The sequence below is a fragment of the Oncorhynchus mykiss genome, chromosome 3 (assembly GCF_013265735.2).
Source record: "Oncorhynchus mykiss isolate Arlee chromosome 3, USDA_OmykA_1.1, whole genome shotgun sequence".
NCBI classification, from domain to species: domain Eukaryota; kingdom Metazoa; phylum Chordata; class Actinopteri; order Salmoniformes; family Salmonidae; genus Oncorhynchus; species Oncorhynchus mykiss.
Window position 1 is genome coordinate 83,482,969 of NC_048567.1, and position 11,894 is coordinate 83,494,862.

Here is an 11,894-nt window from a genome sequence, read left to right on the forward strand (position 1 = left end):
ATTTGGCCATTTTTATTGTTCAGAGATGTGTTGGGTCGTCTCTCCGTTTCTCAGGGCTTTATCCTGCTAACTGTTCCAAATGTCTGAACTGAATTTGGTAAAAGGGCTTTTATGTCCTCTGCACCATCGCCTAGGAACACCTTACAAAATACTTTTAAACTGGAAGAACTTGTCCCGATTGGTGTTTTTAAATCACTGATGAAGGATCTTGGATTTTGAGGCTGATTCCCTGACCTGTCAATGTTTTTAATTGGCTGTTTTTGATTTTGTTATACTCTTGTGAATTCTATGGTTTTTACTTGATTACTTGTAGTTTTTCATGTTGTCTGTCTAATGTTTTTGTAATGACTTGGTGCTGCCCATCTTGGCCAGGGCGCTCTTGAAAAATAGATTTAAAATCTCAATGAGCCCTTCCTGGTTGAGTAAAAAGGTAAAAAATAAATAAATCCCTTTGAATTATTTACAAGGAAAATACTAAAATGGGTCATTCTTCAAATATCAGTTTTAATGTATGAACCTGAGCAGTTATTTCCCTAATCTGGGACTGATAGAACAACTGTTAATTAAATTATTTATTCATAACAATTATTGTTACAACTTCAAAATTTTAAAAATTGTGAAGCATATGTAAAATGACCAGCCAAATAAATGCAGTTATATTTACCCATCCCATAGTAACAAGCCTGAAATGCAGTTACCCATCCCATAGTAACAAGCCTGAAATGCAGTTACCCATCCCATAGTAACAAGCCTGAAATGCAGTTACCCATCCCATAGTAACAAGCCTGAAATGCAGTTACCCATCCCATAGTAACAAGCCTGAAATGCAGTTATATATACCCATCCCATAGTAACAAGCCTGAAATGCAGTTATATATACCCATCCCATAGTAACAAGCCTGAAATGCAGTTATATCTTCCCACCCCATAGTAACAAGCCTGAAATGCAGTTATATCTTCCCATCCCATAGTAACAAGCCTGAAATGCAGTTATATTTACCCATCCCATAGTAACAAGCCTGAAATGCAGTTATATTTACCCATCCCATAGTAACAAGCCTGAAATGCAGTTACCCATCCCATAGTAACAAGCCTGAAATGCAGTTACCCATCCCATTGTAACAAGTCTGAAATGCAGTTACCCATCCCATAGTAACAAGCCTGAAATGCAGTTACCCATCCCATAGTAACAAGCCTGAAATGCAGTTACCCATCCCATAGTAACAAGCCTGAAATGCAGTTACCCATCCCATAGTAACAAGCCTGAAATGCAGTTACCCATCCCATAGTAACAAGCCTGAAATGCAGTTACCCATCCCATAGTAACAAGCCTGAAATGCAGTTACCCATCCCATAGTAACAAGCCTGAAATGCAGTTACCCATCCCATAGTAACAAGCCTGAAATGCAGTTACCCATCCCATAGTAACAAGCCTGAAATGCAGTTACCCATCCCATAGTAACAAGCCTGAAATGCAGTTACCCATCCCATAGTAACAAGCCTGAAATGCAGTTACCCATCCCATAGTAACAAGCCTGAAATGCAGTTACCCATCCCATAGTAACAAGCCTGAAATGCAGTTACCCATCCCATAGTAACAAGCCTGAAATGCAGTTACCCATCCCATAGTAACAAGCCTGAAATGCAGTTACCCATCCCATAGTAACAAGCCTGAAATGCAGTTACCCATCCCATAGTAACAAGCCTGAAATGCAGTTACCCATCCCATAGTAACAAGCCTGAAATGCAGTTACCCATCCCATAGTAACAAGCCTGAAATGCAGTTACCCATCCCATAGTAACAAGCCTGAAATGCAGTTACCCATCCCATAGTAACAAGCCTGAAATGCAGTTACCCATCCCATAGTAACAAGCCTGAAATGCAGTTACCCATCCCATAGTAACAAGCCTGAAATGCAGTTACCCATCCCATAGTAACAAGCCTGAAATGCTAGAAACACAAGCATTTCACTGCACCTGCAATAACAAAATGTGTACCAATAAATGTTGATGTATTTTTGATGTAAACACACCTAGGAGTGGAATCTGATTGGACTGGCTCTAAGTAGGCAGAGCAGCCTTGGATTTTCTCCTCGGCCGATTGGCCAAAGCTGCTGTCTGTCCACCCGGTCCAGAGAAGCCCCTCCCCCTTATCCAGGACTAACACTAACACTAAGAAAACCCAGCAGTTTGTCCCTCTCCAGTTCAGACTATGGTAGTGAAAAGAGGAATATGTATCGAGAGAGAGAGAGAAAGGTGTTCATGTTGACTTGACCCTCCATCACACCTACGGCGTTCACATCCCCTGCCCAAACGGGGGATGTGTTTATGCCTTCTTTAAGAAGTCAACAGTGTTAGGGTGCAGTGAGAGCAGGTTAACCCTCGAACTCCTCATCTCTGGGTGGCACGCTGGCTGTAGACTCGGTGGCCAGGCTGGGGCTGGAGGAGCCCAGGAGGGAGGTGGTGACCTCCTGGGAGAAACAGTACTCCTCCTGGTCTGGCTGGGGCCTGGTTCTGTGACTCACCACCACACTGGAATAGAGGAGGTGGAAACAGAGATTAGAGATCAAAGGTAAACAAGTTATTTTCCCACTGGCGCTGTGGTGTGTCGCTACACTATAGAGAAGGGTTAGGGTTAGTTTGTTTGGTGGAGCAAACAAAGAGACACGGAGGAAGGCCGGAGAGAGAAGCTATGAGCAGCAGACCAAGACGCGACTGTGGGCTTTGTTGTAAACAGAATATCGTGCGGCTAGACCGACATTTAAAGGCTGTACATGGACTTAAGTTTGGTACTATGGAGTGGACGAACGCTATGCAATTTAGCCGGTTTTCGAGTGAGAGACAGCAGCCCGAATCGGGGCAGTATATGCAGCCTGACAACGGTGTTGAACCGCGGCCGGAGGACCCTGTGATTTTGGAGTGTTTTGAAAGTGAGTTGTCCGTGGAGCAGCAGCCTGTGGACGAGGGTGATCAGACGGCAGGTGCGTCGGCGGCGGCGATGCAGCCAGTCAGTCAGGTCGGTAGTGAACTGTGCTCGGATCCGAGGGAGCAAGGCTGTGACGTGGCGACTTCCACGGAGAGCGAGAGTGATGAGGACGGCGGCGGCGTACCGTCCCGAATGGAGGTTTGGAGTAATGTAATTTTGACTCAATATGAACAATATATTACGGGTAGACACCCTTCAGTTAAACGAATTGACAATAGTCGCACCAGTATATCCCGAGTACGGGAATTCCTCCGCATTATGTCAGAGGGCAAGGCCGATGAAGGACTGTGTTTTCTGGATAACTACAGACGTGTGTATGAGTGGTATGGTCAATGTGATGACCGTGGTTTGGCACCATCCACATTAAAAATGTACCGGGCCGATATTCGAGGTTTCCTGAATTATCTCATTCAGTTCCGGCCAAATGGTATGCAAGCTAAGGTCGTTGGAATTCGAAAGATGTTACTCTGCTTGGCGAAGATGGACAGGGACTCACGGCAGAGCCAGGCAACTCATAGGGCAAAATTCCGCCAACGCTGCAGGGACGAGGTGCTCAGCGCTGCGGAGTTAAAACGCTTTGTTGAGCTAAGCAATCAAGCCATTCCTTCAGTTCTCAGTAGGCTGGAGGTCCGTGCCACCTGCTCTGACAGGCGTAGGTTTGCAGCTCTCATGTCCAGCCGGTTGGCCATATTTAATGGCACTCGACGATCCCCAGTCACCATGTTTAGTGAGAGTGATTTCAATGAAGTAACCCCGGAAGGTGGGGGTTATCAGATGTGTGTAGCTAGCCACAAAACAAACTATAGCTTTGGGGAGTGCAGAATTGTTCTATGTCAGGAGGAATACACTTGGCTTAAACGATTCCATCAAATCAGGCCTCATCTGAGTGGAATGACCTCAGAAATAGAACTCTTCTTTTTCACATCCTGCGGTCAACCTTACGGTAATCTGTGTGAGTTTGTGGGGCAAATCTTTGCAGAGTTTGGTATTGGAAGTAAAGTGACCTTCGGTACAATTCGACGCAGTGTTGCCACATTGAACTTTAACCAAGGCTCGGATACAGACCGAGGAACTGTGGCTGACCATATGTGTCACTCTCTGGAAACGCAGGCACGCCACTACCGGTACCACAATTTGCCCAAAAATGCCAGCCGGGCCCAGGCACTGATTGAGGGACAAATCAATAAATGATTAACTGATTAATTAAAGCATATTTGTTTGAAATTCACCCTTGTATTTGTGTCATTTATGCATTAAAATGATTAAAAATGTGTTTCAAAATACATTTACCTGGACTCCCAATATGAAGCCCCAGTACTTTAAAAAATTCACTGGAGTGCGCCAAAGCTACAATATATATGGAGGATTCTAAAATCCATTTACCTTTGGCGCCCTCCGGTGAATTTTCCCCAGTAGTGGGGCTCCATAGTGGGATTTAATATTAGAATGACCGGTAAAAGTATTTAAAACAGTTTTATAATTTTTGGGTGACCAGGTGCACACGGGTCTTTTGGGTGACCAGGTGCACACGGGTCTTTTGGGTGACCAGGTGCACACGGGTCTTTTGGGTGACCAGGTGCACATGGGATTAATAGCAATCTGCATCCATCGCAATTTCTTAAAGTGCCCATAAAGCACCAAGGACGGCCCCGACCGAGACAGGGCCGTAGTAGGGTACTCCCCTGGCGGGCTATAGCAATACAATGACGGGTAAAAATATTTAAAACCGTTTTATAATTTTTGGGTGACCAGGTGCACATGGGCCGTTTGGGTGACCAGGTGCACATGTGATTAATAGCAATCTGCATCCATCGCAATTTCTTAAAGTGCCCATAAAGCACCAAGGACGGCCCCGACCGAGACAGGGCCGTAGTGGGGCACTCCCCTAGCGGGCTATATCAATAGAATGACGGGTAAAAATATTTAAAACAGTTTTATAATTTTTGGGTGACCAGGTGCACACGGGTCTTTTGGGTGACCAGGTGCACACGGGTCTTTTGGGTGACCAGGTGCACATGGGATTAATAGCAATCTGCATCCATCGCAATTTCTTAAAGTGCCCATAAAGCACCAAGGACGGCCCCGACCGAGACAGGGCCGTAGTAGGGTACTCCCCTGGCGGGCTATAGCAATAGAATGACGGGTAAAAATATTTAAAACCGTTTTATAATTTTTGGGTGACCAGGTGCACATGGGCCGTTTGGGTGACCAGGTGCACATGTGATTAATAGCAATCTGCATCCATCGCAATTTCTTAAAGTGCCCATAAAGCACCAAGGACGGCCCCGACCGAGACAGGGCCGTAGTGGGGCACTCCCCTAGCGGGCTATATCAATAGAATGACGGGTAAAAATATTTAAAACAGTTTTATAATTTTTGGGTGACCAGGTGCACACGGGTCTTTTGGGTGACCAGGTGCACACGGGTCTTTTGGGTGACCAGGTGCACATGGGATTAATAGCAATCTGCATCCATCGCAATTTCTTAAAGTGCCCATAAAGCACCAAGGACGGCCCCGACCGAGACAGGGCCGTAGTGGGGCACTCCCCTAGCGGGCTATATCAATAGAATGACGGGTAAAAATATTTAAAACAGTTTTATAATTTTTGGGTGACCAGGTGCACACGGGTCTTTTGGGTGACCAGGTGCACATGTGATTAATAGCAATCTGCATCCATCGCAATTTCTTAAAGTGCCCATAAAGCACCAAGGACGGCCCCGACCGAGACAGGGCCGTAGTGGGGCACTCCCCTAGCGGGCTATATCAATAGAATGACGGGTAAAAATATTTAAAACAGTTTTATAATTTTTGGGTGACCAGGTGCACACGGGTCTTTTGGGTGACCAGGTGCACACGGGTCTTTTGGGTGACCAGGTGCACATGGGATTAATAGCAATCTGCATCCATCGCAATTTCTTAAAGTGCCCATAAAGCACCAAGGACGGCCCCGACCGAGACAGGGCCGTAGTAGGGTACTCCCCTGGCGGGCTATAGCAATAGAATGACGGGTAAAAATATTTAAAACCGTTTTATAATTTTTGGGTGACCAGGTGCACATGGGCCGTTTGGGTGACCAGGTGCACATGTGATTAATAGCAATCTGCATCCATCGCAATTTCTTAAAGTGCCCATAAAGCACCAAGGACGGCCCCGACCGAGACAGGGCCGTAGTGGGGCACTCCCCTAGCGGGCTATATCAATAGAATGACGGGTAAAAATATTTAAAACAGTTTTATAATTTTTGGGTGACCAGGTGCACACGGGTCTTTTGGGTGACCAGGTGCACACGGGTCTTTTGGGTGACCAGGTGCACATGGGATTAATAGCAATCTGCATCCATCGCAATTTCTTAAAGTGCCCATAAAGCACCAAGGACGGCCCCGACCGAGACAGGGCCGTAGTAGGGTACTCCCCTGGCGGGCTATAGCAATACAATGACGGGTAAAAATATTTAAAACCGTTTTATAATTTTTGGGTGACCAGGTGCACATGGGCCGTTTGGGTGACCAGGTGCACATGTGATTAATAGCAATCTGCATCCATCGCAATTTCTTAAAGTGCCCATAAAGCACCAAGGACGGCCCCGACCGAGACAGGGCCGTAGTGGGGCACTCCCCTAGCGGGCTATATCAATAGAATGACGGGTAAAAATATTTAAAACAGTTTTATAATTTTTGGGTGACCAGGTGCACACGGGTCTTTTGGGTGACCAGGTGCACACGGGTCTTTTGGGTGACCAGGTGCACATGGGATTAATAGCAATCTGCATCCATCGCAATTTCTTAAAGTGCCCATAAAGCACCAAGGACGGCCCCGACCGAGACAGGGCCGTAGTAGGGTACTCCCCTGGCGGGCTATAGCAATAGAATGACGGGTAAAAATATTTAAAACCGTTTTATAATTTTTGGGTGACCAGGTGCACATGGGCCGTTTGGGTGACCAGGTGCACATGTGATTAATAGCAATCTGCATCCATCGCAATTTCTTAAAGTGCCCATAAAGCACCAAGGACGGCCCCGACCGAGACAGGGCCGTAGTGGGGCACTCCCCTAGCGGGCTATATCAATAGAATGACGGGTAAAAATATTTAAAACAGTTTTATAATTTTTGGGTGACCAGGTGCACACGGGTCTTTTGGGTGACCAGGTGCACACGGGTCTTTTGGGTGACCAGGTGCACATGGGATTAATAGCAATCTGCATCCATCGCAATTTCTTAAAGTGCCCATAAAGCACCAAGGACGGCCCCGACCGAGACAGGGCCGTAGTAGGGTACTCCCCTGGCGGGCTATAGCAATACAATGACGGGTAAAAATATTTAAAACCGTTTTATAATTTTTGGGTGACCAGGTGCACATGGGCCGTTTGGGTGACCAGGTGCACATGTGATTAATAGCAATCTGCATCCATCGCAATTTCTTAAAGTGCCCATAAAGCACCAAGGACGGCCCCGACCGAGACAGGGCCGTAGTGGGGCACTCCCCTAGCGGGCTATATCAATAGAATGACGGGTAAAAATATTTAAAACAGTTTTATAATTTTTGGGTGACCAGGTGCACACGGGTCTTTTGGGTGACCAGGTGCACACGGGTCTTTTGGGTGACCAGGTGCACATGGGATTAATAGCAATCTGCATCCATCGCAATTTCTTAAAGTGCCCATAAAGCACCAAGGACGGCCCCGACCGAGACAGGGCCGTAGTAGGGTACTCCCCTGGCGGGCTATAGCAATAGAATGACGGGTAAAAATATTTAAAACCGTTTTATAATTTTTGGGTGACCAGGTGCACATGGGCCGTTTGGGTGACCAGGTGCACATGTGATTAATAGCAATCTGCATCCATCGCAATTTCTTAAAGTGCCCATAAAGCACCAAGGACGGCCCCGACCGAGACAGGGCCGTAGTGGGGCACTCCCCTAGCGGGCTATATCAATAGAATGACGGGTAAAAATATTTAAAACAGTTTTATAATTTTTGGGTGACCAGGTGCACACGGGTCTTTTGGGTGACCAGGTGCACACGGGTCTTTTGGGTGACCAGGTGCACACGGGTCTTTTGGGTGACCAGGTGCACACGGGTCTTTTGGGTGACCAGGTGCACACGGGTCTTTTGGGTGACCAGGTGCACACGGGTCTTTTGGGTGACCAGGTGCACACGGGTCTTTTGGGTGACCAGGTGCACACGGGTCTTTTGGGTGACCAGGTGCACACGGGTCTTTTGGGTGACCAGGTGCACGCCGGCCTTTGGGTGACCAGGTGCACACGGGTCTTTTGGGTGACCAGGTGCACGCCGGCCTTTGGGTGACCAGGTGCACACGGGTCTTTTGGGTGACCAGGTGCACGCCGGCCTTTGGGTGACCAGGTGCACACGGGTCTTTTGGGTGACCAGGTGCACGCCGGCCTTTGGGTGACCAGGTGCACACGGGTCTTTTGGGTGACCAGGTGCACGCCGGCCTTTGGGTGACCAGGTGCACACGGGTCTTTTGGGTGACCAGGTGCACACGGGTCTTTTGGGTGACCAGGTGCACGCCGGCCTTTGGGTGACCAGGTGCACACGGGTCTTTTGGGTGACCAGGTGCACGCCGGCCTTTGGGTGACCAGGTGCACACGGGTCTTTTGGGTGACCAGGTGCACGCCGGCCTTTGGGTGACCAGGTGCACACGGGTCTTTTGGGTGACCAGGTGCACGCCGGTCCTTTTGGGTGACCAGGTGCACAAGTTCCATTTGGGTGACCAGGTGCACGCGGTTCATAACAGCGCGGTTATCTGCTTTAATGTCCGAGGAGGGGTGCTTAAGTGTGGGTGCCCTGGTTCACCTGGTATGCGAGGTTGTGGAGGTGGGGGGGGGTCCCCTGCTGGTATCATCCCCGAAATAGAGGGGTGATACCCGGGTGGTGAGTAAGGGCCTACAAGCCTGGAGGTCAATAGCTCCAGGGGGTAAGCTCTACTGTCATGTCCGTAAATAGAGTGGTGTTACCCGGGTTTTGAACCATATTTTAATTTTTGGGTTACCAGATGCACGTTTTCAATCACCAGTTGCACGGAGGATTAATAGCAATCTGCATCCATCGTGATTTCTTAAAGTGTCTAAAAAGCACCCAAGGACGGCCCCGACAGAGACAGGGCCGTAGTGGGGCACTCCCCTAGCGGGCTATATCAATAGAATGACGGGTAAAAGTATTTAAAACCGTTTTATAATTTTTGGGTTACCAGATGCACGTTTTCAATCACCAGTTGCACGGAGGATTAATAGCAATCTGCATCCATCGTGATTTCTTAAAGTGTCTAAAAAGCACCCAAGGACGGCCCCGACAGAGACAGGGCCGTAGTGGGGCACTCCCCTAGCGGGCTATATCAATAGAATGACGGGTAAAAGTATTTAAAACCGTTTTATAATTTTTGGGTTACCAGATGCACGTTTTCAATCACCAGGTGCACGGAGGAAAATGAGCATTTGCATCCATAGTCATGTTTTAAACCGTCCATAAAGCACTCTTGGCCGGCCCCGGCAGAGAGAGAAAAAGAGGGGAAAAGTGTTGAAAAAAAAAAAAAAAATCCTACCTTCCATAAATAATTGGGACCGGCCCCCATTGCTAAAGGTCCGTAGTAGGGTGCGCCATAACCGGACATGAATATATGGAACACCGCTAACCGCATAGAGAACCGTGTTTTGGGTGACCAGGTGCACGTTTTCAATCACCAGTTGCACGGAGAGAGAAAAAAGTAATCATACCTTCCATAAATAATTGGGACCGGCCCCCATTGAAAAGGTCCGTAGTAGGGTGCGCCATAACCGGACATGAATATATGGAACACCGCTAACCGCATAGAGAACCGTGTTTTGGGTGACCAGGTGCACGTTTTCAATCACCAGTTGCACGGAGAGAGAAAAAAGTAATCATACCTTCCATAAATAATTGGGACCGGCCCCCATTGAAAAGGTCCGTAGTAGGGTGCATCATTATCGGACATGTATATCTGTAACACCGCTAACCGCATAGAGAACCGTGTTTTGGGTGACCAGGTGCACGTTTTCAATCACCAGTTGCACGGAGAGAGAAAAAAGTAATCATACCTTCCATAAATAATTCAGGCCGGCCCCCATTGCTAAAGGTCCGTAGTAGGGTGCATCATTATCGGACATGTATATCTGTAACACCGCTAACCGCATAGAGAACCGTGTTTTGGGTGACCAGGTGCACGTTTTCAATCACCAGTTGCACGGAGAGAGAAAAAAGTAATCATACCTTCCATAAATAATTCAGGCCGGCCCCCATTGCTAAAGGTCCGTAGTAGGGTGCATCATTATCGGACATGTATATCTGTAACACCGCTAACCGCATAGAGAACCGTGTTTTGGGTGACCAGGTGCACGTTTTCAATCACCAGTTGCACGTTTTCAATCACCAGGTGCACGGCTGTGAAAAGTGGGACTCTGTCATTTTTTCGACCAATTTCTGTAATTTTCAAAAAATGATTAAAAATACTTCCCGAAGGGCTAGAGGTCCCAAATTTCGTCTCATACCCTCTCTCGTGATGGGCAACAATTACATAATGTAAAAAAAAATTCGCATCCACAGGAACCTATGCATCCTGTGACATTCACTTTTTTCCCAAAACTTGAAACACGATTTCCTATTAAAATGTTTTATACAAAAACGTTTTTAATTGAATGTAAATGCTCGTCTATTTATGCACTTTCGTGCAAAAAAAAAACCCATCAAGATCGGATGTGTACTTTTTGATTTATCACGTTTTTGTTGAATTTGACCCCCGATGGTGGGGCGCACAGAAGCCCTGTGAGGTTCAGGGCTTCATCGATATTTGGCCTGTTTTGGATTACACACTCAGTGGCGGGTCGACCAGACAGGTACCGGCGCGATTTCAGAAACCTGGTTTTTGGCAACAGGACTTCCATGTCCTAGAGAGACGGGGGTGGTGTCAAACTGCTCAGTCCGAATAGAAAATGAGTAACGGACAGTTTTGAGGGAAGTCAGACCCTCAGAACCATGGTACTTTGGACATTTTCCCTCCGGCGACCGATTTAGTGGTTTGACCAGACCCTTCGGCGCCCGATGTGTCCTAACTTTTGATCCACGTTGCCCAGCTTGGTGGTGGGAGGATATTGAGCCTTGTCCTGGGCAGGTGCTCTATCCCAGCTATCACCTTGTGGGTTTGGTTCATCCAATGACCATGGTTCTTGTCCAATGAAGGTGCCCGTCCCTTCGGCGACCGATTGGTGGTTGTTTAGCCCTGGTGAGGGCTATCTCTCCAGTCCAGTCCCACACTTGTTTCACGATGCGTCTCCATGGTTCTCCCCTGTTGTCCAGCCAGTTTAATTTCCTCTGACTGATTTGCATTCGTATTCCACCTGGGAGGGCCTCTATCGGCCGGCCTTTGGGCTGGTGTTCTGATGGATGTTCCCTCCCGACCCAAGTGGATTTGCCTCTATCAGGGGAGCCCCTTTCGGAATCGGTTTACCCCGATTTCGATACGCTCCAGCTGCGCACAGTCGGTATCAGATCCAGCCGTACTGTCTCACCAAGTGGTCCTACATTGGTGTTCCGGTGCGGGGAGTGGCTCACTCATGGCTGCGAAGCATGTGGTGATGGTCATCCCGTAACGCATCGGCGCCAGAAACACGTATTCTCAAACCCTGTCTTTAACGTGGACCTACCCGGTTGTCCCTACCGAGGTTGTGGTTCCTTTTTGCCCAGTTGATGGCGTTCCGAATAGACGCTCCAGCTAGACAAGATACCTCTCGAGCGGCGCCCAGGCACCTGTGGCTCCGGCCATGGGCAGTTCAGGGCCTCCCGCTGGGCGCACGGTGGATTGCGCCAGGGCCTCCTCCCCTGACGGGATAGGACCGGTCCCTGGTTGTTCTTTGCTTAGTGCGACCAGGTACAACAT

The 11,894-nt window shown here is 48.0% G+C and overlaps 1 protein-coding gene across 5 annotated transcripts in view; it reads right to left on the reverse strand.

Annotated features, from left to right (window-relative positions):
- Positions 1-484: 484 nt before the first annotated feature.
- Positions 485-11,894, reverse strand: part of ttll4 (tubulin tyrosine ligase-like family, member 4) — a 55,903-nt gene continuing 44,493 nt past the window's right edge. For all 5 annotated transcript variants that reach the window (XM_036975347.1, XM_036975346.1, XM_036975344.1 and 2 more), the window contains exon 19: positions 485-2,532. In XM_036975347.1, coding sequence (XP_036831242.1) covers positions 2,376-2,532 — 157 coding nt within the window. In that variant the 3' untranslated portion in view covers positions 485-2,375. The remainder of the gene's footprint in view (positions 2,533-11,894) is intronic.